General features: G+C 37.4%; 1 protein-coding gene and 2 non-coding genes across 10 annotated transcripts in view; all 3 read left to right on the forward strand.

Annotated features, from left to right (window-relative positions):
• The window catches only part of LOC131154038 (nicotinate-nucleotide pyrophosphorylase [carboxylating], chloroplastic), a 36806-nt gene extending 25150 nt beyond the window's left edge, over positions 1-11656 (forward strand). For 7 of the 8 annotated variants that reach the window (XM_058106507.1, XM_058106509.1, XM_058106506.1 and 4 more), the window contains 3 exons: positions 9391-9567; positions 10052-10119; positions 11384-11656. In XM_058106507.1, coding sequence (XP_057962490.1) covers positions 9391-9567; positions 10052-10119; positions 11384-11480 — 342 coding nt within the window. In that variant the 3' untranslated portion in view covers positions 11481-11656. Of the gene's footprint in view, positions 1-9390; positions 9568-10051; positions 10120-11345 lie in introns of all 8 variants that reach the window. The other variant, XM_058106511.1, reaches the window with a different exon arrangement.
• LOC131154704 (U6atac minor spliceosomal RNA) lies at positions 7129-7254 on the forward strand. The gene has a single exon (XR_009136619.1). It is a non-coding gene; the product is annotated as a U6atac minor spliceosomal RNA (small nuclear RNA).
• Positions 7297-7423, forward strand: LOC131154703 (U6atac minor spliceosomal RNA). Its single transcript, XR_009136618.1, has one exon. It is a non-coding gene; the product is annotated as a U6atac minor spliceosomal RNA (small nuclear RNA).
• Positions 11657-25540: the final 13884 nt, after the last annotated feature.

The raw sequence follows: 25540 nt of genomic DNA on the forward strand, positions 1-25540 counted from the left end.
CTGCCAATTTATGCGATCATGGACCATTTAAAGGATATTAAATCTTTACTTATTATCTCCTCCCAAGTTATTTTAGGTCTACCCCTACCCCTTCTACTGTCTCCCACAGTAACTAAGTCACTCTTCCTCACAGGTGCACTATTTGGCCTACGTTGCAAGTGTCCATACCTTCCGAGTCATCCCTCCCTTATCTTATCTTCTATAGGAGTTACACCTAACTTACCACGTATATTTTTATTCCTTAATTTATCTTTCAATGTTATACCACTCATCCATCTAAGCATTCTCATCTCGACAACTTTTACTTTTTGGATATTATGTTTCTTTGTCGCCCAACATTCCGATCCATATAGCATAGCTGGTCTTATAACTGTCCTATAAAACTTCATTTCAATTGTAAGGGTATTCTACGATCACATAGCACACTTGAAACACTTCTCCATTTTACACAACCTGCTTTAACTCTATGCATTACATCATTTTCAATTCAAGGTATCAAAATCTATAAGTGTTATTTATTTCTTCGTCATCAAGTTTAACTTTGTCTCAAATATTCCTCCTAGTATTACTAAAATTACATTTCATATATTCTGTTTTATTTCTACTTATCCTAAAGCCTCTAGATTCCAAAGCTTCTCTCCATAATTCTAACTCAACCTCTACTCTATCCTTAGTTTCGTCAATTAATACAATATCATCTGCAAACAACATACACCATGGAACCTCCTTTTGAATACTCCTCGTCAATTGGTCCATCACTAAAGCAAAGAGATAAGGACTTAAAGCAGATCCTTGATGTACACCTATGGTAATTGGAAATTCTCTAGTTTCTCCATCTATAGTCCTTACACTAGTCATTACTCTATCGTACATATCCTTAATGACATCGGTATACCTACAACATACACCCTTTTTTTCTAAAACCCACCATAGAACTTTCCTAGGTATCCTATCATAAGCTTTCTCAAGGTAATATATATTATATAACTTATTTTATTATAAATCATAAAAGACAGTATATTAATTTATTATATTTATCATATTTTATTGTATATTCCTTGTCAGTAGGGGCACTAACACCGTTACTAAGCCCATCTTTAGTCTCAATAGGAGAATATGCAGGTTTACCACCTAACATACTTGTTTCTTCAAGAACATAAAGAATACTCCCTTTGGGACTTAAAAATGAGTTTCTCAGATTTGGGAACTTCAATGGCCAAATGTAGTGGGCCCAACTCTTTGATGTCAAATTTGTCAATTGAGTCTCGTGTTTAGATGCTCCTTTTGCATCATTGTTGCTTGTCACCATGCGATTCACATACACAATTGGAATAGTGAATGGGTTTCTTTATTTGATGAACACAACATGATCTCCATGACTTCTAAACTCGAAATTAAACTTAATTTTCCAAAGCAAGTTCTAGGGCATTAATTCAACTGATGAAGTGACTCAACCTACAGACTTTTCCTTTAGTATTAGAGGGTGAAAAAATTGGAAGAAACCCCATGTGTACTTTCTCTTCTAGTTCCCCATGAGAAAGGCATTTTTTTACATCCAATTGTTGAAGTTTCCATGCCAAAGTAGCAGCATAAGAAAGGAGTACCTGGACACAATCCATCTTTGCAACAATAGAAAAAGTTTATTCATAATCTATGCCATAGGTTTGAGTAAAGACCTTGGCAACAAGTCTTGCTTTGTAACTCTCTATCGATCCACTTTGCATTGTCTTTGATTATGAACACCCCTTTACAATCCATTGGCTTCCTTCCTGCTAGACAGAGACTAACTCCTAAGAATTTTTAAGGCTTTCATTTCTACTGTAGCTTCCATCCTCTTTGGATTTTTGTTTGGTTCAAGGAATGGAGACAAAAGACAAAGATGATATGAAAGAGAGAAGGAATTTTAAGAAACAAATTTAGAAATATCTTGCTAGGTACTAGACCGACTGCCTTTCCTGATTGCAGTGTTGGCTTTTCTAGGTTTCATCCTATTTTGATAATGACAAACAAAGACATCTAATTTTGCTACTGAGTATGTTTACAGGGATTAAGATATTAAACACAGTAATAGATGCAAATTGGAAAGCCATGAAGTACACAAGACGATGTTATTTTGCTATAAACATGGAGCATCTTAAGACCAAGTTTGAAGACAATGACGATATTTATGGTGCTCATGAAGTCCAAGCTTGAAGAATTTAAAGAATTTATTTCATGTATTTTGCAAATAGGACCTATGTGAGTACACTATCATTGATTATGTGAATAAGCTCATAGGTGACCTTAGTTGGACCCTAGGCTCTCTATATTTCATTGAAAATCATTTTATAAATGTCCAAAAATTATTTCAAAGTGTTAAAATCATTTTTGAATGAAAAACCCCAAAACAAGATTTTTCAAATCCTCTTCTTTTTTCTGCCGCCGCATTGATGTGTGATTTTCTTGATCAATAACTTCTCATCTTAAAAAATGTTCAACACGAAAGTTGTGGGATTTTTTCTTAGCTTTCTGTTGATACCAAGATCGCCCTATTTGAAGTTCTCTAACAAAAGTTATGCCCCAAATACTGAAGGGTTTTTGCGGCTGAAATTTCCTAGAAACTCGGGCGACTGAACCAGTAATTCGGGCGACCCAATCTCAATTCGGTCGACCTGAAAATCGCAGCAGAATGCCGCAACGGCCATAAAATAGCTAGTTTTCAAAATAATTAATTATTTTCAAAGCCCAACAGTCATAAAGCGGCTAGTAGACTGTCTTGCCAATAAATACAAGGTTTCTAACTTATTTTAGGAAGAAGAAAAAGAGAAATATACATCCATCATACATTTCCAAGCTTTTGATTTTTTTTGAAAATCTTTCTCAAGCACTTCACAATTTCTTTGTTTATTATTCAAGTGCTCACTTTTTGATACTCCTTGAGCTTCATTCATAATTTTTTGAGAGTGTATTAGTGTGGTATTCTTATTGTACTTATTCGCTCAATTAAGGAGCACTCTTTGTACATCATTTTCGTTGATCCCATTTGTAAAAGCGTCTCCGCCTATTGAAAGAGAGAGGTAACTCCACCTACTGAAAGGAGAGAGGCGACTCGGCCTAGTGAAAGAGTGGGCTGATCCGCCCAAGTAAAGGAGAGAGGTAACTTCACCTACGTAAAGAAGAGAGGCGACTCCACTTATTGAAGGAGTTTTGTAAAAGGCATCTCCGCCTACTAAAAGAGAGAGGTTTCTCTGCCTATTGAAGGAGTGCATAGTGGAATCCTCAAGTGGGTTGCTTGAGGCAAGGATGTAGGCAAGGATTGTCGAACCTTGTAAAAATGCAAGTTTTATTCTCTCTTCCCTAATCTCTTTAATTTGAGCATATTTATATTTGTTCATATTTGTTGTGAATATTGATTGCATTTGCGTATTGAAATCACTTGCTCAAACTGTGGTTAAAATTGTTTAAGTATTTGCTTAAATTTTTTAAACACCCAATTCACCCCCGCTCTTGGGACTACACCATTTCTAATATGTAGTTGGAAGGTTGATATCATCAATAATCAGGTCATCATAATTAAATAATATCTCACTTGAAGAGATAGGGTTGTGGGCTCTAGATTTGGAACTGAAACCAAGTGATTTGTGCATTAGAGATCAAAGATATTCAATTGTCCATGATAGCCTGCAAAGATGAAACCATTCTATCAAAAGCCCTTCTGTTCCTTTCCTTTTAAATGACCCAAAGAATAGCAAAGGGAATGAGAGAAGGACCCTCTTTGATCTTATTGGAGTGGATTCCTTTCCAAAGCCCAATAGCAAAGGGAATGAGAGAAGGACCCTCCTTTGATCTTATTGGAGTGGATTCCTTTCCAAAGCCCAAATCTTGGCCTATGATGAAGTTATGGCCACCCATTTCTGTTTGACCGTGTAAATGGCCAAGTGCTAGAGGTTGGTCCAAGAGCAGTGCAGAAGGATGTGCTCCTCCGATTCAGCCTCTTCAAGGCATAGGCAGCACCTTAGGAGGGTATAGCATATCCTTAAAGTAAAAAGTTAAGGGCGAGGTTTAGTTTATGCTCTTACCTATTATCTGGATATACCAAGAAAAAAAAATACTTTTCACTAGAGACAAGCCCTTTTTCTAAAGATTATCATAAGTGAGGATATTGCCAAATGTAGCTTCCCATATGAAAAAAAAAAAAAAAAGCATCCTTCCATGGGGCTGTTGTTTTCCATTTGAGCTTCCCCAAGGAAAATGGTTACCACACTCCAAGGTGTTTATAACATGATTTTAAATAACGGCTGCGACCGTTACATAACACCTTTACGTAAAGGCTTGTTGAGTTACCGATACTGTTACAAACCACGAAATTGGTGGGAAGAAAAATCACGGCTATAGTGGCTGTTATGGACTGCGACCATTACGTAAAGGCCGCTACAGTCGTTACGTAACTGCTACAGGATTGTTATGCAAAAAAAATTATTTTATTTTTTACTTTTCCTTCTCACTTTTTCCCTCTCTTTCATAAATCGTTCTCAATATACCATGTGGCGAGAGGGGGAAAAGATTATAATGAGGATGACAATGATACAAAAATTACTATTTCTTTAAATACTCACAAGATATGCATTAATTAACAATTTGAAAATACTAACTTGTTAGGAAAATATTTTGTTTTGATAATATTAGTAATTTGATATTTATGTTCTTTATTTTTCAACTTCAACCTTCTTCTTTTCTAGTTATTTTATATTTATCTTATTCGTATGTCTTATGTGTCTAATAGATTAATGGAGTGTATAATGTATTTTGTTTTATTAATTAATTTAGCGCGCATAAGAATTTATCACAGGTAAGAACAATGAGAAATATAAATATGTACACACGTAATTTTTCTATCAATGGCGGTTTAAAACAAATTTAAACTTGTTGCCTTTACCAAATAACTTAGTTAGTCGAACTAAAGGATCCAAAATATACTAAAACTCTTTCTAAGAAAGATTAAAAGCTTAAAATATGCAAGTACGCTAATATGCACAAGGTTGTGCATGCCTGAAAAAAATTCACAGCTGTTACACGTGCTTCCCATTATGTAACATCCGCTACTGCCGCTTCTTGTTACATCCGTTACTGTTACGTTACGCTACTTGCTATTGCGATTTAAAAACCATGGTTTATAATAAGATTTGACGGTGAAATTCCATCCTTGTTCAAGGACCACTTGGGCTTATTGGAGGTGGCCTGGCACTGAATATTGTAAAGGCTACTGTAGAAATTTGTCATAGTATCAATCTCGTAATCAAAAACATTCCTCATTGTATATATATTTGAACAATGGTTGGTCATATTTCTCTATTTTAAGAAATCAAGGAAGCTGTACAAGGGGTTTGCCTCATAGGTCCTAGGGTTCACGATCAACATCAAAACCCAGACCTAGAGAACTGACTAACTTACAGCCTGACCTATCCAACCAACCAACTCCATAGTCCCAGAAAAAATCCCTCTAATCCCCCTGGGTTTCTAAGATCACAGCTCTTCCAGACCCTCGCCCTTTTTGGCACAGCTAATAATTCTTTTCATTTGTTACATCAACAGGTATATGTGAAGTACCGTCTCTAGAATTAATATACTCCCTGTCAGTACCTGATAATTCATTCACATTATTAGCAGCACAAGAAAAAGGAGATGAAGATAGTAGTTCATGAAGACAATAAAATTGCTGCCAGCTAAATTCCCCTCAGCCGCAAGACTGACTTTTCTCGTAGATCAGTACCATGCTGTCCATTTTTAGCAGAACCAGCATGCGTACTTGTACCCTTGTTTAAAGCTGCTTTCTCTTCCACTGCACATCCTATCCCTTGGGCAACTGCCCTCCATCAAATATGTGATAATCAGCTAAATCCTTGTGATCTGAAATTTTATCCAGCAGCAAATTAAACTCCTCTTCCTAAATTTAAAGTTCCTGTTCACGTTCAGGAAGGAACCAATTCGACAGGTTTGTAGACCCTACCAAGCGGTTACATGCATCTATATTGGAATCCTCATCCAATTTATCCTGTGTGTTTTATTTGACCAGAGCTGGTGCTGGGCCTTTCTATCAAATCTCATTTACCCATGAGCTTTGTACTCAAATCTAAATAGTTCGTCATCATCAGTACAGCTTAATATTTGGTGGGGTGATGAAATGTCTTTAATACGCTGTTTAGTATACAAATATTTCTCCATTTCTGCCATAGAAATCACTGGGACCTCAACCTGCTTCTGATTAAACGCTGTATCACTCAAAAAAATGATTAATACAAGACTGATCTCAATGAGGTTGCCTATCAATGCTGTCTTGGAAGTCCAATGATCTGCTATGCCCTCACCAAGGACTTCCTTCCCTCGCTTAATCACAGATGCACAATTATGTTCCACCTTTCCTTCACCTGTCATCTTCCCATCTCCATTAGAGAGGCGGGTTTAAATTTTTTAAACAGAGCTTTGGCAGCCCATGCTCTTGTTTTATTATAAGCCCTAAATACTGGGTGTGTTGGCTTTATAGTAAAACCTTCAAGCTGTAAATAGGTACCACCAAGCTGCTCTTTCAGTCGATTATTGACCTGCCCATTTTGCTTCTTTCCTGCTGATGATCCTGTTCAAAATTCAAAGGTGTTAACTGAGATGCTTGTCAATAATAATGAGCACAATTTGGAATCATTATTTTAATTGTGCTCATTATTTTACCACTATTGCGGTTTTACCTAGAAACTTTAGCTGTTAGGTTGTGGGCCAATAATGTATAGCAAGCCAAGATTAGAAACGTGGACCTCCTGGAAACCACAGCCCTCATACCATGTTATATTACCACTTTACCTAATAGCTTAGGTTGTGGACCAACAATGTATATCAAGCCTTAACAGGAATTATCCAAAAATGGGTTTTGCTCTAGCTTGTTCATTATGGTCAAAATATCTGGAAAACCAGCACTGCTGCTCAGTAGGATCACAATTGCGGTTCCTTTTGGATCATCTTCTTTCATTAGATTGAAAGAACAGAAATTTGCATTTCAGATGTCTGCCTTCCTGTATGACCTCCCGACTAGTAGGATTGGTTTCATTCACAAGGTCTTCCGAAGCTCTGAGGAGCCATTTGCTTCACAGGATCCTTCCAACATTGCTAGGAATGTGACGGTTGGCATCTCCCCTGACAGGGACGGGAACGGCCTTCTGTCTTACCTGTTACCGACACATGCGGTTAAGGCTACCCGCTTTCAGCAGATCTTATCCAAGGTCTTCCAAAGCTCTGAGGGGCCATTTGCTTCATAGGATCCTTCCAACATTGTCTGTAGAAAGGAGAGACGGTTGGCATCTCCCTTGGTAGGGATGGGAACGGCCTTTGGGCTTACCTGTTACCGACACATGTGGTTAAGGCTATTCTCTTTCAGCGGATCTTACCTATTCTCTTTCAGCGGATCTTACCCAATTTTTAGTTATTAAAAAAAAAAAAAAACATTGGTAGGAATGTGATGCCCATCGCTTTGCTTTTCCACACTTGTTTTGGGGCCGGAAAGTGACATGGTGATAATCTCCCATTCACTTGTTTTGGGATTCCCATGCTTACCCATAGGAATGGGATTCCTATGGGCACCCTAATTTTGGGACTAAATTGCCCGTAATATTTTGTCTAGTTGCACATTATTGCCCTCATAATACGGTATTATTACATGTTGCTGTTATATTTTTAATAAAAAAAATATTATTATATTAACATAGATAGCAATAAAATGAAAGTAGTATTATTATGTTATAATAATAGAATATTAAATTATATTATAACATTTTGTCTGATTATAATCCAATTAACTAGATGCGTGTGCCACATGCATATGATTTTTTGAGCCCATAGTGCCCCCACTATTTTGATCAATTGGATTATTATGTGTTGAATTTTTTTTTTAATGTAAATTTATTATGGTTGAAATTTTTAGGACAATGATTGAATTTGGTTTATATTCTTGGTTTTTTTTTTGCTGAAATATGATTTCATCATATATTGTTTCATACTGAGTCGAGGGTATTTGGTTATCATCTCAAAATGCTTTTTAGGATTCCATGTTGACGAGGCATCTTGTGTATATTCCTGGAATCTCACAATGTGAACTAAACATAAGTATTACCTTGGGGTAGGCATCTCATTCTCAAGAATGAGGTTCTTAGGAATGTTATCAAGGAGAATGTTTTTGATCCTGCAAATCAAAAGAACCACTAACTCAAGGCTTCTTTTCCTCTAGGAATTCTAACCAAGATATTAGCCACAAACCAGGCTCAAGAAGATTACCACTTCTAACCAAGATTAGAAGTCCATCAAACTCAACAAAGGCAAGTTACAAGAACCTTCCAGAGGTCTATTCCACTTTGTGCTTCCAAGGAACCACAACCTTTGAAACATATTTATAAAATTATGTTACATATATTTACTTATTATATGGAATTGTTAAATAAACCAAACAAGTGGAATCAAGCTGTAATATTTTGGACTGGTTGAGTTTGGTTTCTACTTAAAATTTTGGTTTGTTTAATTTTAGTAAAAAGGTATAAAAAACCCGGTGGAATAGAACAATGCTGTCACAAACTGAACGCTTCTCTACTGAGTTTGAGAAGCACTAGTTGTGGCACATGAGCTTTTACTGGTCAGCTGAAAGTCAACTGTGATTGCTGAAAGTTAACTGTAGATTGGTCACATGAACACATTTATAAGCATCAAACACAAATTAACCGGTAAGCAGTAAGCATAAAGTGAAAAATTGAATCATATAATGGAGAGCAAAGCACTGTCGCTCGTTTCATTACACATTTGTAAGCAGTGTTCATGTTGAGCGATGTTTGGGAGGCAAGTAGGCAAGACACATATACAATGCTCGTGAATCGTACAAGATTGATGATACACAACCTGCCCTAAAGAGCTTTATATGAGTTCTCATTCGAGTGCAAGGAATCTTCATGTTCTCCATGGAATCGTACTCCACTTATTTATTAGAATGCCACTTCAATCCCTACACTATTATTTGTGTGATTGATGTAAGGTGAATTAGCGCAAGACAAGCAGATATAAGCAAGAACATGGACAAGCTTGGCTCCTGACACATGCACACCATACTTGAAACTACCTATGCCCTTTTTACTTTCTTCTTTTGTTCCTTGAGGCTTTTCGGGCGAGAGTTGTATATATAGTCATTTTATATAATTTTTAGCATCTGTAATAATATTTATCTTTGGGTATTCTATGCTTTATTTTATTGAACTACCATGTATTCTGGTTTCTCACTGAATGAATAGTAAGGACTTCAATGTTTCAGCAATCTAAAAATCCAGTGGCTCTCACAGTTACATATGGTTAATGGAAGTTTCTTCATTTCTTTTAACCTGTGTGCAGATTGAAACCAGGACACTTGAGGAAGTAAAGGAGGTATTGCATTATGCATCTGAAAAAAAAACGTCCTTGACCCGGATAATGTTGGATAATATGGTTGTCCCACAACCAAATGGGGATATTGATATATCTATGCTTAAAGAAGCTGTGGATCTAATCAATGGGAGATTTGAGACTGAGGTGCATCCGAATCTTTAGTTATATTTGTTTTTGTTCTAATTATCTGTAGAACCTGGCTTTTATTAATAATGTCCAGCAGCGGTATTTTTTCATGGAATTGAATTACTCATTCCGATCTTCATTATACCATATTGATGCCCTAGGGTATGCTTGTTTTCTCTTGCTACTGATTAGAGAGGTGGTTTTTTTTTAAGTTGGTTTTGCGATCCTTAGAATAGGTGAAACCGGCTGTATGCACTTTATTTTATATTTCAATCAATATTCATTTGGGCCTTTTGTTGACCGTACCTTACATTCCCTTTGATGTCTCATCCTTTTGGATCATCTAGTGGAAGCCCTTGCTGGAGAATAGTTAATGTTACATTTCACATTTTTAATTAGGGCAAAGTTCAAGTATTACTAATAAATTCTAGTTGCAAATTTTATTTTCCATGCTTATTTTATGTTCTTAGTTGTTATAATTCTATCCAATTTTTGGCAACAGGCATCAGGCAATGTTACGCTTGAAACAGTACACAAAATTGGACAAGCAGGGGTGACCTATATATCTAGGTAAAATTTGAACTCTGCCAATTGCCCCCGTGTAGAGACTATATAGCAATGAAATGTGTGAGTGTGTTTCGTTTTTTTTTTTTTTTTTTTTTTGTGCAGATATTTTACCTGAATAGAAGATTTCAGGTGCAGCTCAATATGCGGCCCATATTGATTTTTTTTTTTTTTCTTTTAAAATAATGATGGACTATGGCAACTGACAGCTGTCCTTTTACTGTTTTTGGTTGCCATTCTGCATTATTTGATTTTTAAATTTGTTTCCTTGTTTTCGAGGTGGAGGGGTGTTGCTAATATATTGTTTTCACTTAAAAGATAGGTTTGTATTGCACTTAATTAAACTCGAGTAGTTATGGGTGCAGTCCAAGAAGCAGGACTGTGACTGCTTTTGGTTGGAGATTTAAGTAATTGAAAAAGGCTGGGTGAGGGGACAACATCTATGCGTTGTGCATAAATTAGAATCTGTTTGTTGTGTTGGCTCCCCATGAGAAGCAGGGCAGTGACTGCTTCTTGATGATGGATTTACAAAATCCTTAGGAGGACGAGGACGAGGACGAGGGAGAGGGGGGGGGGGGGATTTGTGCAATTGGGCAATACTAGTTTCTACTCACAGAGAAACATTTTCGCTTTTATGGAATTGTTATGCACTTATGCTGTAGATGGCACTGAAAGGAAGGTTTGAGGGATTTAGGCTTTGGAGCCAAATAGGAAGAAGACTACAACTTTGTGTAATGTTGTAGTATTTCTGTGGTTTATGATGGTCTGTTACTGTTTATGCATAAGGCAAACCTTATATATTGTGAGGAATATTACATGAATGACATATATGTGAAAGATGCAGATAGTAGAAATGTGACTGCTTTCATTTTATGTTTTTACCTCATTTTGTTATTGAGCTGAATCAGCTGATAGAAGATTAGTGTTTAATTTCATATGTTAAGTTTCAAATTGGGGTTGGACTGCAAAAAACTCTTGCCCTTTATTTGATTGAATGAGTGATTTGGACATGTGGGGAGTATGTTATTGAGGCCCAATCATGATAAATGGTGGTATGCAATCATTTCAAGGATGATGTAAGAACTTGCTATCGAAAAGTTCCATGAATGTTACATTTGGCAATTCTCAAGTATCCAGTTATCTTCAGTTTTGTGTCTATGTACATGTTATTATCTAGGTGACTCATGTAGCTTTTGTAGTTAAATAAGTAGTGTGTTATTGGCATCATGTAGGTAACCACTCTTACATGTCACTGGGTTGATTTTTGCAGTGGAGCACTCACCCATTCTGTGAAAGCACTCGACATCTCTCTCAAAATTGATACTGAGCTTGCCCTTAAAGTGGGAAGGCGTACTAATCGAGCATGATCATGGTTTGTTTTATGTTGTGCTTTTTAATCCCCTTATTTATCAGTTATGTTGAACTGACGTCCAACAAGAAAGGAAAAAGTATTTCATGAGACTTTTTGTCAGACTTTCTTGTAACACATCAAGAACAAGAGGACACATGCTTAAAAAATTGTTATTAAAGATCCTTCAGTGCACAGAATGGTCAAATTCTTCTGTAGCTCATTCAATTAGTCGGATTTGGGTGGAATGCCCACAGGATTGGCACAGAGGCTACATTCCATTAGTATTTTCTTTCAATTTATTTCCTTAGTTCACCATTACAGTCTGTAAAATTGCTCATTCGGCTGAATTGCAGCATATCTGAGGGGAGGGGGGCAGGGGGGAAGGTACATCGGGTACCGTCCACTAAAACCATGCCATGCTTTGTCCAGGGTGTCACTGCTTCCACAGTTTGTGGAAGGTACCCGGTACACCCATATCATGCTAGTCTTTCTCGTCATCTTGATTAAATGATGCACACAATCATGATCCTTGCATATATGGTATGAGACATACACCAGAGTGGTTGAAGTTTCTGAAAAATGTGATTTTCAATTAACTGTCCTTGAGTGGACTGAGGTAGCAACCATTCTTTTTGATAAAAGAGGTGAAGGAAAATAACCACTACAGCATTAAAAAGTTGGCTAAGAGTGGCTGCCAGGTTTTGAGATTGGGTTTGGTTATGGCGCATGTTTAGATTTGAGTTTGGTCTGGAGCACGTCAGACCAGTCTTTTTAGTAAGGAGAAGTTGGGAACCTCCATGTAATTGTTTAAATCTGGATCTGACTGGTGTACTGAAGTGGCCCAATGAACTGAATTTCCATCAAGGTTGAATTCTCCATCACCTCCTCAGGCCCCACCTTCAAAATAATAATAATTCACAAAGGAGAAAGAGCAAGTATGTGTTTGTCGTGGCCAGAAAAGTGGGGATCCAAAAATCCATTTTAAAGCTCTGAAAAATACTTGTAAGCCTGCCTTCGTGGGAGGGTTATGTAATACTAATTTTGACTGTTCAATAAAGCTCTTTTAATGAACCAGTATGGAGAATCTTGAAAGACCCAAGGGCGCTTAAATCTCTATTTTGAAAATTTATCCATTTGGAAAGGTAGTCATCCAAGAACGCTTCTTGGGGGTTGGAAAAGAAATTTAGAAAATATTGGATGAATGTAGTGAGATGTTGTCGGCGGCTGGCAAGGGTGGCTTGGAAATTTCCTTGGTTCACTGATTTGGTGGGAGGCTTCCTCCCCAATACAACTTACATTTTGGAGAGGTAAAAGATCCTAACCTAATTATTGGCAGGCAAGAATAGAATAGATTGAAAGTGGAATGAACGAAAATTTATATAATAAAAAAATAAATTCATGATTAATTCTAGCACACTCCATTCCATTCTTGTATAGGGTGGTGTGTGGAATCTTCACAATCAGACTTTGGGAATTGGATGAAATGGTATCCACTTATATTTTAGAGAAGAAAAAAAATTCATCCTAAAAGTCCCTATCCTCTCAATGACTTTGATGTCAATTTGGAGGATAATCTGGAAGTATAATGGGGATGGATAGGCGTACGTATGATGTTGGGATGGAAAATGTAACGTTGTTATATTTTAATTAAACTTGCTTATAAAACTCTTGGTTGATAATGAGATTTCTCTTTAATCATCAAACTTCTAGGGATCTTTTTAAAGGAAAATCTTCAGAATTATCTGGATGAGATGTATTCTCGAAGTGAGATTTTTTTTTACTGGAAACTCATCATTGATTTGCTCCGAACTGGGAAAAAGAAAGAAAAAGACATGGTAAAGTCATAAATTTGACGATTAGGTATGTCTGTTGCGTGGACAGCAGGAGGATGTCAACCATAGTCTTCTAAATTGCAAGGGACTAGAAATTTTGGTTTGCATCGTTGTTGAAGTCTTAAATGTACATGTGTGAGAAGGTGTGGTGCCTCTAAAATTTATTATGGACAACAACTGGTCAAACTGCAATGCATTTACAACTTTTCTTGTTTGAGCAAGTGTATTTGGAGATGGAGGAAAAATTAAAAATGGATTTAAAAAAAAAAAAAAAAGAAGTTGAGATTGTCCAAAATTATTAACGAGGCTTGTAGTTTCTAAAAAAGGATTTCCATTATTCCTCACAGCTCAATTGCTTCTTTGTATGGTGTTGTTGGGCTAAAAGCTGAGACAGAAGAGGCTATAGCTGGTCTTGTGAGAATAGCTTTTGGGCCTTCTTGAACTATGGAACAAGTGGTGGTCAAGACTTCTAGGCAATTATGATATTTAAAGAGTAACCAATAAAACTTGAAATTATATGTAGGCACTAATATGGAAAGAAAATAAAATTAAAGACAAATTTTATTAATAATAAAATACCTTCATTACATGAGACAATCTATCCTTAACTCTTGCTATGACTTTGATACCAAATGTAAAAACCACGTAACAACAAGAAATCAAGGCATATGAATACTTATCAATACTCTTACGGGCACTTACAAATACTCACAAACATTTTGTAAAGATTAACACTCAACATAGGAGGAAGAGGTGGATCTTTGTGCTTTGCCTCTCCTCAAAACTATTGTTGGGTTTGTGGCTCATATTTTGAATGGAATGCAAGCACCGACAAAGTTTCGTGAAGCAAGGAACAAGTGAGAAGTCTGCAGGATGGAAACTGGCGACGACTTGCTCAATGGTTTCAGAACTGAGGAGTAACCGTCGACGGTTTGCACTCTAACTGTCGAAGGTTTCAGGCAATGTGCAGAAGGATACTTCTTGGCTTCAAACCGTTGACAGTTTCGTTCGGCGCAAGTTATGGAATTTGAGTTTAGAGATCAATATATTGGGAAGATTGGAGGATTTTCATCTATGGATTGCTACAGGGATGATTTAGATAGGTTCTAAGGTTCATGTATGCATAGGGTTCGTATATAATCATATTTTGCAACCCAAATTGTAAGCATGCATAGTGAAATTCAATTGTTGCTCCCATGGACGTAGACGAATTGTCAAACCATGTAAATATTGTGCCTTTGATCGTTGTTTTCATTTATTCTCATTGTTGAGTGATTGTTTCTTTAGTTTAGTTCATCATCGAGTGATTGCATTACTTGGTTGTTGATTGATTCATGAGTTTGTGTGAGTGCTTTCGCTGCGCATTCATGAACAATGATTGTTATTGGAGTGCCAGTTGTGCCCAACAATCTTGCACCAAATGAAACCTTCGATGGTTTAGGGAAGGATACTTCTTGGCTTCAAATCGTCGACGGTTTGGCCTAAACCGTCAATGGTTTCGTTCGACGCAAGTTACGGAATTTGAGTTTGGAGATCAGTAGATTGGGGGTATTAGAGGATTTTCCTCCAAAGATTGCTATAGGGATGATTTAGATAGGTTCTAAGGTTCATATATGCATAGGGTTCGTATATAATCATATTTTGTAACCCAAATTGTAAGCTTGACATTGGTGATAATGAAAATTTAGTTGTTGTTCCCATGAACATAGACAAATTGTCAAACCACGTAAATCTTGTGCCTTTGATCATTGTTTTTGTTTATTCTCATTGTTGAGTGATTGCTTCTTTAGTATAGTTCATCATTAAGTGATTGAGCTACTTGTTTGTTGATTGATTCGTGAGTTTGTGTGAGGGCTTCCGCTGTGCATTCGCGAACAATGATTGGTATCAGAGCGCCAATTGTACCCAAACAATTGGTATCAGAGCTATTGGTTCACAATGGCTAGGATTTCTTTGATGAAGTTCGATGTTAATAAGTTCGAAGGAACGGAGAACTTCAGACTTTGGCAGAGGAGGGTTAAGGACTTGTTAGTGTAGTAAGGTATGGCGAAGGCTTTATACGGAAAGAAGCCAGACGTTATGAATGACACAAGTTGGAAGGAGCTGGAAGCAAAAGTTGTGTCCACTATCTGGCATTGTTTGATCGATGACGTGATGTATCACATCATGGATGAGGAATTTTCGGTAGTGATTTGGCTGAAACTAGAAAGCCAGTACATGTCCAAGTCATTGATGAACAAGTTGTATCTTAAGAAAAAGTTTTATTGGCTTAAGATGGCAAAGGGTTCATACCTGACTTAGCACATCAACACATTCAATCAGATCATTAGTTATGTGAAGCGAGTTTATGAGAAGTTCAAGAAAGAGGATAAAGTATTGATGTTGTTGAATTCCTTATTAACATCTCCTACATATGAGAACCTGGTTACGATGTTGTTTAATTTGTAGATGTCAACATTTTTTAAAAAAGTAAACCTTTTCCACAAGTCCCCTTCAAATTTGTCAGAATCATGTAAACTGCTTCAAAATGCTCCGGTCCAAGCGAATGCATGAATTGACTAACCATACTTACATAAAATGCTATATCTGGTTGTGTGTGAGACAAATAAACCAACCTTCCAACAAGTCATTCATATTGTTCCTTGTTCACTATGCTTTCAGTCTTAGTAGGTTGTAATTTTGTGTTGGGTTCCGTTGGTGTTTTAGCTATTTTATAGCCAAGCATACTCGTTTCTCCAAGCATGTCCAGTACATACTTGCGTTGATTGACAAATATACCTCCCTTAGATCTAGAAAACTCCATTTTGAAGAAATACTTTAACAAACCCAAGTTTGTGATCTCAAATTCATCTGCAAGCCTTTCTTTTAGTCTTTTCAATTAAGTACTATCATCTCCAGTCAAGATAATATCATCCACATAAACAATAAAAATTGCAATTTTACCTTCTTTTAAGTGTTTATAAAGAATGATATGATCTGTGTTGGTGTTCGTTTGACTTGAACACGCACAACGAAAGCACACAATCAATCACAAATCACTCAACAGTCACTAATGCAAACATTCAATGATGAAATATACTTAAGAAACAATCAAACAATAATAAGAATAAGCAAAACACAACTAGAACACACAAGATTTACGTGGTTTGGCAATAGCCTACGTCCACGGGAGCAGCACTTCAGTTTTCCACTATGAACAATGTAAAAACTTACATCTTTGGGTTACAATAGTGTTCAAGTATGAACACAATGCCTATAGAAGAGTTCTAGTAAACCTAAACTACATCTATAGTGATCCCTCGGAGGAAAATCTCCTTGATAAGCCCAATCTACAAGTGCCTGATTTGAAATCACGTAATTTGCGTTGACAGTAACCGTCAATGGTTTAGCCCAAACCGTCAACGGTATGGTGCTGAGAAAATAACTTCCTACGTACTGCCTGAAACCGTCGACGCTTTAGGCCTAATCTGTCGATGGTTTACCCTCAGTGCTATAGACTCCTTTCATGGAATTGTCTCTTTCTTAAGTAGCTTTCTTTAGTACATGTGATCCACTCAGAATATGAGCCACATCTCCAACAATCTCCATCTTGGCGAATATGCACCACCTTGGAAATCTAAAAGCAAAACTACTGCTCCACCCAAGTCTATAGATTGGGTCCGTTTCTCGTCTAGCACTTGGAGACGTTGATCAAGTTCAAGTAATGCTTAAACTTCTCTATTGTGATCGGCTCTGTCAGCATATCTGCCACATTGTCAGATGTATGGACCTTCTTAAGGAGAAGTTCCCGGAAGTAATTAGTTCCTTGACCCTATGATAACACACATCAATGTGCTTCGTCCTTGCATGGTACACCTGATTCCACGTCAAGTAAATGACACTCTAACTGTCACACTGCAACTGAACTCCACTTTGCTGGACACCTAGCTCTTTGACTAACCTCATAAGCCACAATGCATCCTTGGCAGCCTCAGCCACTGTCATGTATTCCGACTTAGTAGTAGACAACGCCATGAGTGACTTCACCATAGACCTCTGACAAATATGTCCTCCCACAAGGGTAAAGACATACCCCATGGTAGATCTCCTGTCATCCAGGTTTCTTGCGTAATCAGCATCCACGTACCCCACCACTGATGGATTACTATATTGTGCATTGAATATAATGTCATATCCGGTCGTACCCTTTAAGTACCTAAGAATCCACTTCATAGTATCCCAGTACTGTCTGCCCGGATTCGAGAAGAACTTGCTCATCTTGCTAACAACATGTTTCAGTTTTAGTCTTGTGCACACCATGTCATACATCAGACACCCCACTGCGCTAACATAGGGGACCCTCGATATATCCCGAACTTCATCGTCCATCCTTGGGCATTGGGCGGTAGACAGCTTGAAATGACTTTCCAAAGGCTTGCTCATCGACTTAGCATTAGCCATGCTAAACCTCACCCATACCTTCTCCATCTAGTCGCCTTGAGATAACCATAGTATCCCTGCAGCTTTATCCCTACGAATCTCCATGCCAAGTATTCTTTTGGCTACACTCAAGTCTTTCATGTCGAACTCCTTTCCCAACAGAGTCTTCAACTGATCTACCTTGGTTATGTCTTTAGCAGCAATTAGCATATCGTTTATGTATAGTAGCAGAAAAATAAGAGACTCGTCCACAAGTTCCCTTATATAGACGCAGCATTCGTACTCATACCTCTTGTAGTCAATTTGGGTCATATAAGTGTCGAACCTCTTGTATCACTGCCTCAGAGATTGTTTTAACCCGTACAATGACTTGTTTAGTTTGCAGACTAAATGCTCATATGTAGGTTGGCCAAACCTTTCGGTTGTGTCATGTAAATCAGCTCCTCGAGGTCACCATGGAGGAACGCCATCTTTACATCCATCTACTCCAGATGTAGATCATGTTGCACCACTAGCCCCAACGCTACCCTGATGGAAGTGTGTCTGACCATTGGGGAGAAGATTTCATCATAATCTACTCACTTCCTTTACGAGTAACCCCTCGCTACCAAGCAAGCCTTGTACTTCTCTCTTTCCCTTTTTAAAATTGACTCCTTTTTCCTGTATACCCACTTGCATCCAATTGTCCGCTTCCCAGCTGGAAGCTCCACCAAGTCCCATGTTTGGTTCTTATGTAATGACTATATCTCCTCCATCATAGTGCCTATTCAGCTACCCTTATCTTGGCTATGCATCGCCTCCTAATAGGTATTAGCATCCTCACTACTAGTGATAAGTACATAAGATACCAGATCAACAAAATCGTACCTTGCGGGTGGTTGACAACGTGTTTGGGTCTGTCTACAGCTATGCTTCGATGCGGTTGTTGATCATTTGAGCTAGAACTCCTCACGTCATCTCCACCATGAGTTTCCGACTCCAACTGCACCGTTGGTTGATATCTCAAACTAGGACTCCCTGCATGCCTTCGCCGAGTCTCTAAGTCCACCTGAATCGCACGCTCATTGCTACTACGATTTTCTGGAAACTGTTTCTCTATTTCATCTTGAGTATGCCACAACATGGTTTTCTCATCAAAAACCACATCCCTATTGATCACCATCTTGTTTGGCACTGGATCCCACAACTTGAACCTTTTCACGCCTTTTTGATATCCCAAAAAGATGCACTATCTAGACTTCGTCTCAAGCTTAGATCTCTCTTCACTTGGGATGTTCGCATAGGTCGGACACCTAAAAACTCTAAGACCAGTAGTCAACCTTATCTCCTATCCACAGCTCCTAAGCAACTTTCGTATTCTGTGAGCCTAGCATGCTCACTGCTTCGGCCCAGAAATTCATGGCGAGCCTAGCATGGAACCTTAGGCATCAAGCCCTTTCAGCCAGGCTTCGGTTCATCCTCTCTGCCACACCGTTTTTCTAATGTGTCTGGTGCAAGGTAAAATACCTCCTTATGCCTTGCTGTTCACAGTCTCTGAATTTCGAATTTGTGTACTCAGACCTTTTGTTTGTCCTAAGGAATTTTATCTTTCTCCCAGTCTGATTTTCCACTTTAACTTTCCACACTTTAAACTTGGAAAACGTTTCCGAATTGTGACGTATAAAGTAAACCTAGGCCTTTCGTGAGTATTCGTCGATAAAATTCATGGAATACACATGTTCCCTTCGTGATGCCACTCTCACTAATCCCTAAACATCTAAATGAATGTAGTCTAGTACTCCCTCCGTCTTGTGTGTGGCCATCATGATCTGAATCCTATTCTTCTTCCTAAGCACACAATACTTGTAGAACTTCAGATTACATGATTTTACCCCCTTCAGAAGATATCTCTTGTGAAGTTCCTGCATCCCACGCTTTCCCATATGTCCTAAATGCATATGCCTCAATAGAGTACTATTAGACTCACACTCTATGGTTGTAGCTCCACCTACAATTGTGGTATCCAACAGTGTATAAATATTACCCGACACTCTCTACCCCTTCATCACCTTCATAACTCCACATTTGGACTTGTAACTAAAACTGTTACAATCCAAGTTGCCTAATGAAATCAGATTCTTCCTCAACTTAGGTATATGTCTGACATCACACAATGTTTGCGCTACACCGTCATACATCCTAATTCTAATATTCACCATCTCGATCACTTTGTACGCAGCATCATTCCCCATTAGAACGGAACTAGAACTAACAAATATGTACATCGTGAACCAGTCCTTATTGGGCATCATATGATACGAACATACAAAGTCCAAAATCCAAGAATCTTTAAATGCATCTGACCCCGATGAAACCAAGAGCATATCACCGTCATTGCTCCCAAAGTTTCCTTCTTCAACTTCATTCACCATTGTTGATGAACCTTCTTTATTCTTAGCACCTCCCTTCCTCCTCTCTAGATGCTTAGGTATGTGTCCTCTTTTTCCACACTTAAAACACCAAACTTCCTTCTTCTTCCTGGACTTAGATCGAGCCCTATGGCCGCTTGATCCACTTCGGGAACCGCTCCTCCCGTGATCCTGATTAAACTTATCCACGAGTCCTTTAGCATTGGAACCATCATCATTGACCTTCTTCCTTTGGTAGAACCCCAGCAACGCACTTGTGATATCCTCCAACTCCAAGGTTTTTCCCCAAGTTAGTGTCGTAACCTAGTTTTCGTATTCAGAGATGTTAGTAGGGAATTCAGTAGCGTCAATGCCTTATCCTCTTCCTCAAAATTCACATCGATGTGCTTTAAATCACTAATGATCTGATTGAGTGTTGATGAGTTGAGTCAAGTCTGAACTCTCCTCCATATTACGCCAATAAAGTTTTTGCTTAAGATACAACTTGTTCGTAAATGACTTGGACATGAACTGGCTTTCAAGCTTCAATCATATCGCCATTGGTGATTCCTCATCCATGACATTGTATATAATGTCATCGACCAGACAATGCCGGATAGTGGAAACCGCCTTTGCTCAAGCTCCTATCCACTTGCCTCGTTCATGTCGTTTGGCTTCTTCCCATATAACGCCTTCACCATCCCTTGTTACACTAGAAAATCGTTCACGCTTCGTTGCCAAAGCCCAAAATTACTTGTTCCATCAAACTTATTCACATTGAATTTCACCGAAGAGACCCTAGCCATTGTATAACCAATAGCTCTAATACTACTTGTTGGTGTTCGTTCGACTTGAACATGCATAGCAAAAGTACACAATCAATCACGAATCACTTAACAATCACTAATGCAAACACTCAATGATTAAATATACTTGAGAAGCAATCAAATAATAATACGAACAAGCAAAACACAATTAGAACGCACAAGATTTATGTGATTCGGCAATAGCCTACGTCCATGGGAGCAACACTTCAGTTTTCCACTATGAACAATGTCAAAGCTTACATCTTTGGGTTACAATAGTTTTTAAGTATGAACCCAATGTCTATAAAAGAGTTCTAATAAACCTAAACTACATCTATAGTGATCCCCCGGAGGAAAATCCTCCAGATATGCCCTAAAAGCTCTATGATTATTGGAAATTATTTGGTAGTAAATATATTTGGAAATGGGATATTTAGTGCATGTTCGGGTTCCTTTTCTTATGGCAATTGGAATGTCAAGATCTGAGGTTTTATATTTTGGAGATACTATAGGATCTGAATCCAAAATAGGAGTAGACGATAAAATAAGAATATTATTAGATAAAATAGGAATAGGATAAGAGTTACTTGAAATATTCTAGGAGCCATTGTTTAGGGATTCTGATTGATTTTGTATGGAATGATAGACAAGTCTTTATTTCTTTGAGGGATCCACTTTATAGTATAAACCATAAGCTCAAAATTTGGATTAAATGTATCCTTTTATAGTATTTCCTTCTCTGTTTGTAAAAAACTGGTTCTGTCAATACCATCAACTTGAATTGCGGTGTCTTGAGAAGGAAAGTCAACAATTGTATTGGGTAAAGGTGCAGATTTTTTCCAATCTTCTTCACCTATTTTCTTCCCCTGAAGAAATGTTTTGGTAAAGAATGGAGTATTTTCCAAAAAAAAAAGAGACATCCATAGTAATATGAAATTTTTTGGTTTAAGGGTTAAAGCATTTATACCCTTTGTGGTTAGGAGCATATCCTAAAAAGACACATTTTTTAGCTCATAGATCTAATTTGGACCGAGATTTATGTGGCATGTGAACAAAAATTGTGCAGCCAAAAATTTTTAACAGTAATTTTAAATGAATGTGAGGTTTTGGAAATTCCTTTTTTAAGCAATCTAATGGAGTGATATACTGAAGAACACGTGTAGGAATCTGGTTAATCAAATAGGATGCAGTCAAGATAACATCTCCCCATAAATATTTTGGAATATTCATATAAAACATCATAGCATGAGCTACTTCAAGCAAATGTTTATTTTTTCTTTTGGCTATTCCATTTTGTTGAGGGGTATCATGACATGAAGATTAATGAGAAATACCCTTTTCTTGTAAAAAAATATTTCCAAAGCTTTATTTAAATACTTGGCTCCATTGTCAGATCGAAGTATACTACTTTTTGTTTGAAAGTGATTTTCAATCATATTGTAGAAATCTTTGAACAACTTTGCAACCTTAGATTTCTCACGCATTAGATAAATCCAGCAAAGACGAGTATGGTCGTCTATAAATGTCACAAACCACCTTTTTCCTGACATAGTAGTAACCTTTGAAGGTCCCCACACATCACTGTGAAATAAGTAGAATGGTTTTGATGCACGATAAGGTTTAGGAATATAAGTTGCACGATGAAATTTGGACAAAGAACAACTTTCACAATGAAAAGATGTAGGGTCTATATGTAGTAACCTGACTAATTATAGAAATTAAATAATAAAGAAAGGAGGAAGAAAAGGAAATTTTAAGGGGGACTCAACAAGGTCTTGTTGATGAATGCAGAGCGTTCGTTGACGAATAGTATTTTTGGTCTCGTCAACGTGGACGCGTGTCTCGTTGACTAGAATTTACCAAGGGGTTGATTTCAAGACCTGAATTTCGTCGACGAGAGTCATGTGTTCATCGACGAACCTTCTTCTTGGTCTTGACAATGAGGTGTAGTGGCTTGTCGACGAGTCCACGTGGAGAGCACTCTATATATAGCCAAATTCGGGTTTCAGGGAGAGAAATTCATTTTCTCTATTTTCTTTCTCTCTCTAACTCAGTTCTCTCTCCTTCTCTACACTATTCTTGCCACATTTTTCCCCTTTTCAACGATCAAAAGACACCACGTTGATCTTGGGGAGATTCTCTATAAGTCCGCTAGAACAGATTGTCAATTTGGGCAACTTGGGCACCATCCCAAAATTTTGGTAAGTAAATTATTTAGGTATTTTCAGTATTAGCAGGCTTATTTGAGTTCAGATTTTGTATTATATAAGAGTATACTGGTGTTTTGTGGAGTAAAATTAGGGTGTTATGTTTTCAGGGTTAGGGTGTTTTTGGGACCTTGCAAGCATGGGTTGAAGACCCCAGCAGATATTTTCCAGGAGTTCAGGTAAATTATAGTTTAGAAAATTACGGGTATGCAGGTTCAGGAAACATGAGTGAGATGATCTTCTAGGGAAATTCAGGGATTTACTGAGGAATTGGTATATATATATATATATAGGATTTTGAAGATAGTACGTTGAGGGCGTGAGAGTGGAATTGGAGGCAAGCCTCACAGTCAGTTAGGTACGGGAAATATGCTATGCTAGTAAATTCAAAAATATTATCACTAAATTATAGTATTTGTTTATTAAGGTACAGGGTATAAATTATACAATTTTATAGATTTTAGAACATGAGTTTTATTAATTGTGTGACCTGAGTAGATATTTGTTTAGTACAAAGTTTATATAGTTTTTCAGAATATCATGATTTACAGTGTTTCTGCATAAAAATATGGTTTACAGAATTATGAATTATAGTGTATATTTAGACAGATATATCTTACAGGCAAATATTTTCTACACAGATATTTTACAAATATTATACAGACAAATATTTTACAGTATTTATGGAATGTCATGATTTCCAAAACCATAACACTCGGACATTATAGATTATTTAGTCAGATATTATAGTTATTTCATTTAGAAATTGTAGTCAGATATTACAGTTATTTCAATCAGATATTACAGTTATTTTAGTAAGATATTATAGTATTTTCAGATCAGATTTATATTGTTATGGTTATTTTGGAATCATGATGAAAATAGTAGGATATCTATAGAAATAGTATATACAGTATCAGACCCTGATGAATCAAGTTATGTTTAGTTAGCAGAGTACGGTACCGTTGCTTGTATAGATCAGAGTGAAACCACACATCTTAGATAGTATTTGGATAGTTTCTGTCAACTGTGCCTGGAGGGATTGTAGACTCCCCACAAGACTAGGTTAAGCTGACCAATTTGACGAGGTAGTTACCAGTTCTGTGCCTAGGAGAGGTTGTAGTTTGGCTAGGCAGAGGATTGGTAGAGTTATAGTTGACTTATCTGGTAGGCCAACCAGGATTAAGTCCTGCCTACGAGCTACACAACCCTGTCATGAGGGGTTAAATCATGATATACAGTTTTTCAGGGTAAACATCTCAGTTATGTATATTTATACAGATTTACAGAATATTAGTAGATGTAGTATGATACTAGAAGTATGAAAAAGTAGAAAACTCAGATATTACAGTTATACTTTAAACTATGATAAATGCAAACTATACTATATATTGATTTACCAGCTTTTACACTTTCAGATATTGTCAGTATAGGATTTACAAAACTGAGTAGCCATACACTAGTAATAGCATATTTCCTCTTACTGAGCGTTGTCTCATCCTAGTGATTTAACATTTTTTAAGTGATCCGACTAGGCGAGCATATCAGGCTCGCAGATAGAGAGATCTTTTGTACTACCCTATTTATAGGGTAAGTGTATTCAGGGGACTGTATTTTTGAGTAGATGATACTGGGGTGATGTGTAAATATGTATGTATGGGTTGGAAATACTGAATTCTGGTATTCTAAATATAGGTATATGACTTTATGTTTTTCGCTGCTTAGGTGTGTCAATTTGTATACAGGGATACCTCAATGCCCATCTGGGGCCCGAGATGTTATAGTAGGTATTACAAGGGTATCAAAGTAATATATAAATGGTGTACTTTTTGGATCGTTACAGTTTGGTATCAGAGCCTAGGTTGCTAGGTTCTTTAGACTCTCGAGTGCAGTGAAAAATAATACTAGAATATAAGAATAGAGTTTGGAGAAAAATAGAACAGAGTATCAGTGAATTAATGTTGGAAAAACTAGGATGAGAATCTAGGGTTTTGTTTTGCAGTTTGGAAGTAGAAATTTCGTGGTAGTTTTTATGATTTTCCTAGGGTGACGATTTTAGGAAAACCATAATAAACTATCCTCAATTTCTATTTCCATATGGTAGGGCAAGACCTTAAATTAGTTATAGGAAGTAAGGGGTATTTTAGTTGGTGTAGCATTGTAAGGTTCAAATTCTCAGAATAATTTGGTAATATTGCAGGATGGACCCATGATGTAGTAGCACTCACGCTAGTGGTGACGACGGAGCAAGGTCTTCTGGTGTAGGAGGAGAGGATTTAGATGTTGTGTTACGCAATATGGCTCAGCAGGTCATGGTTGAGATTGCCTGGAGGTCCAAGGAGCAGGGAGGTCCATTTACAGCTCAACGGTACACAATAGAAAAATTTATGAAGATGAACCCGCCAGCATTTTCAGGAGTGGCTAA

Source organism: Malania oleifera, chromosome 4 (assembly GCF_029873635.1).
Source record: "Malania oleifera isolate guangnan ecotype guangnan chromosome 4, ASM2987363v1, whole genome shotgun sequence".
Classification (NCBI taxonomy): domain Eukaryota; kingdom Viridiplantae; phylum Streptophyta; class Magnoliopsida; order Santalales; family Ximeniaceae; genus Malania; species Malania oleifera.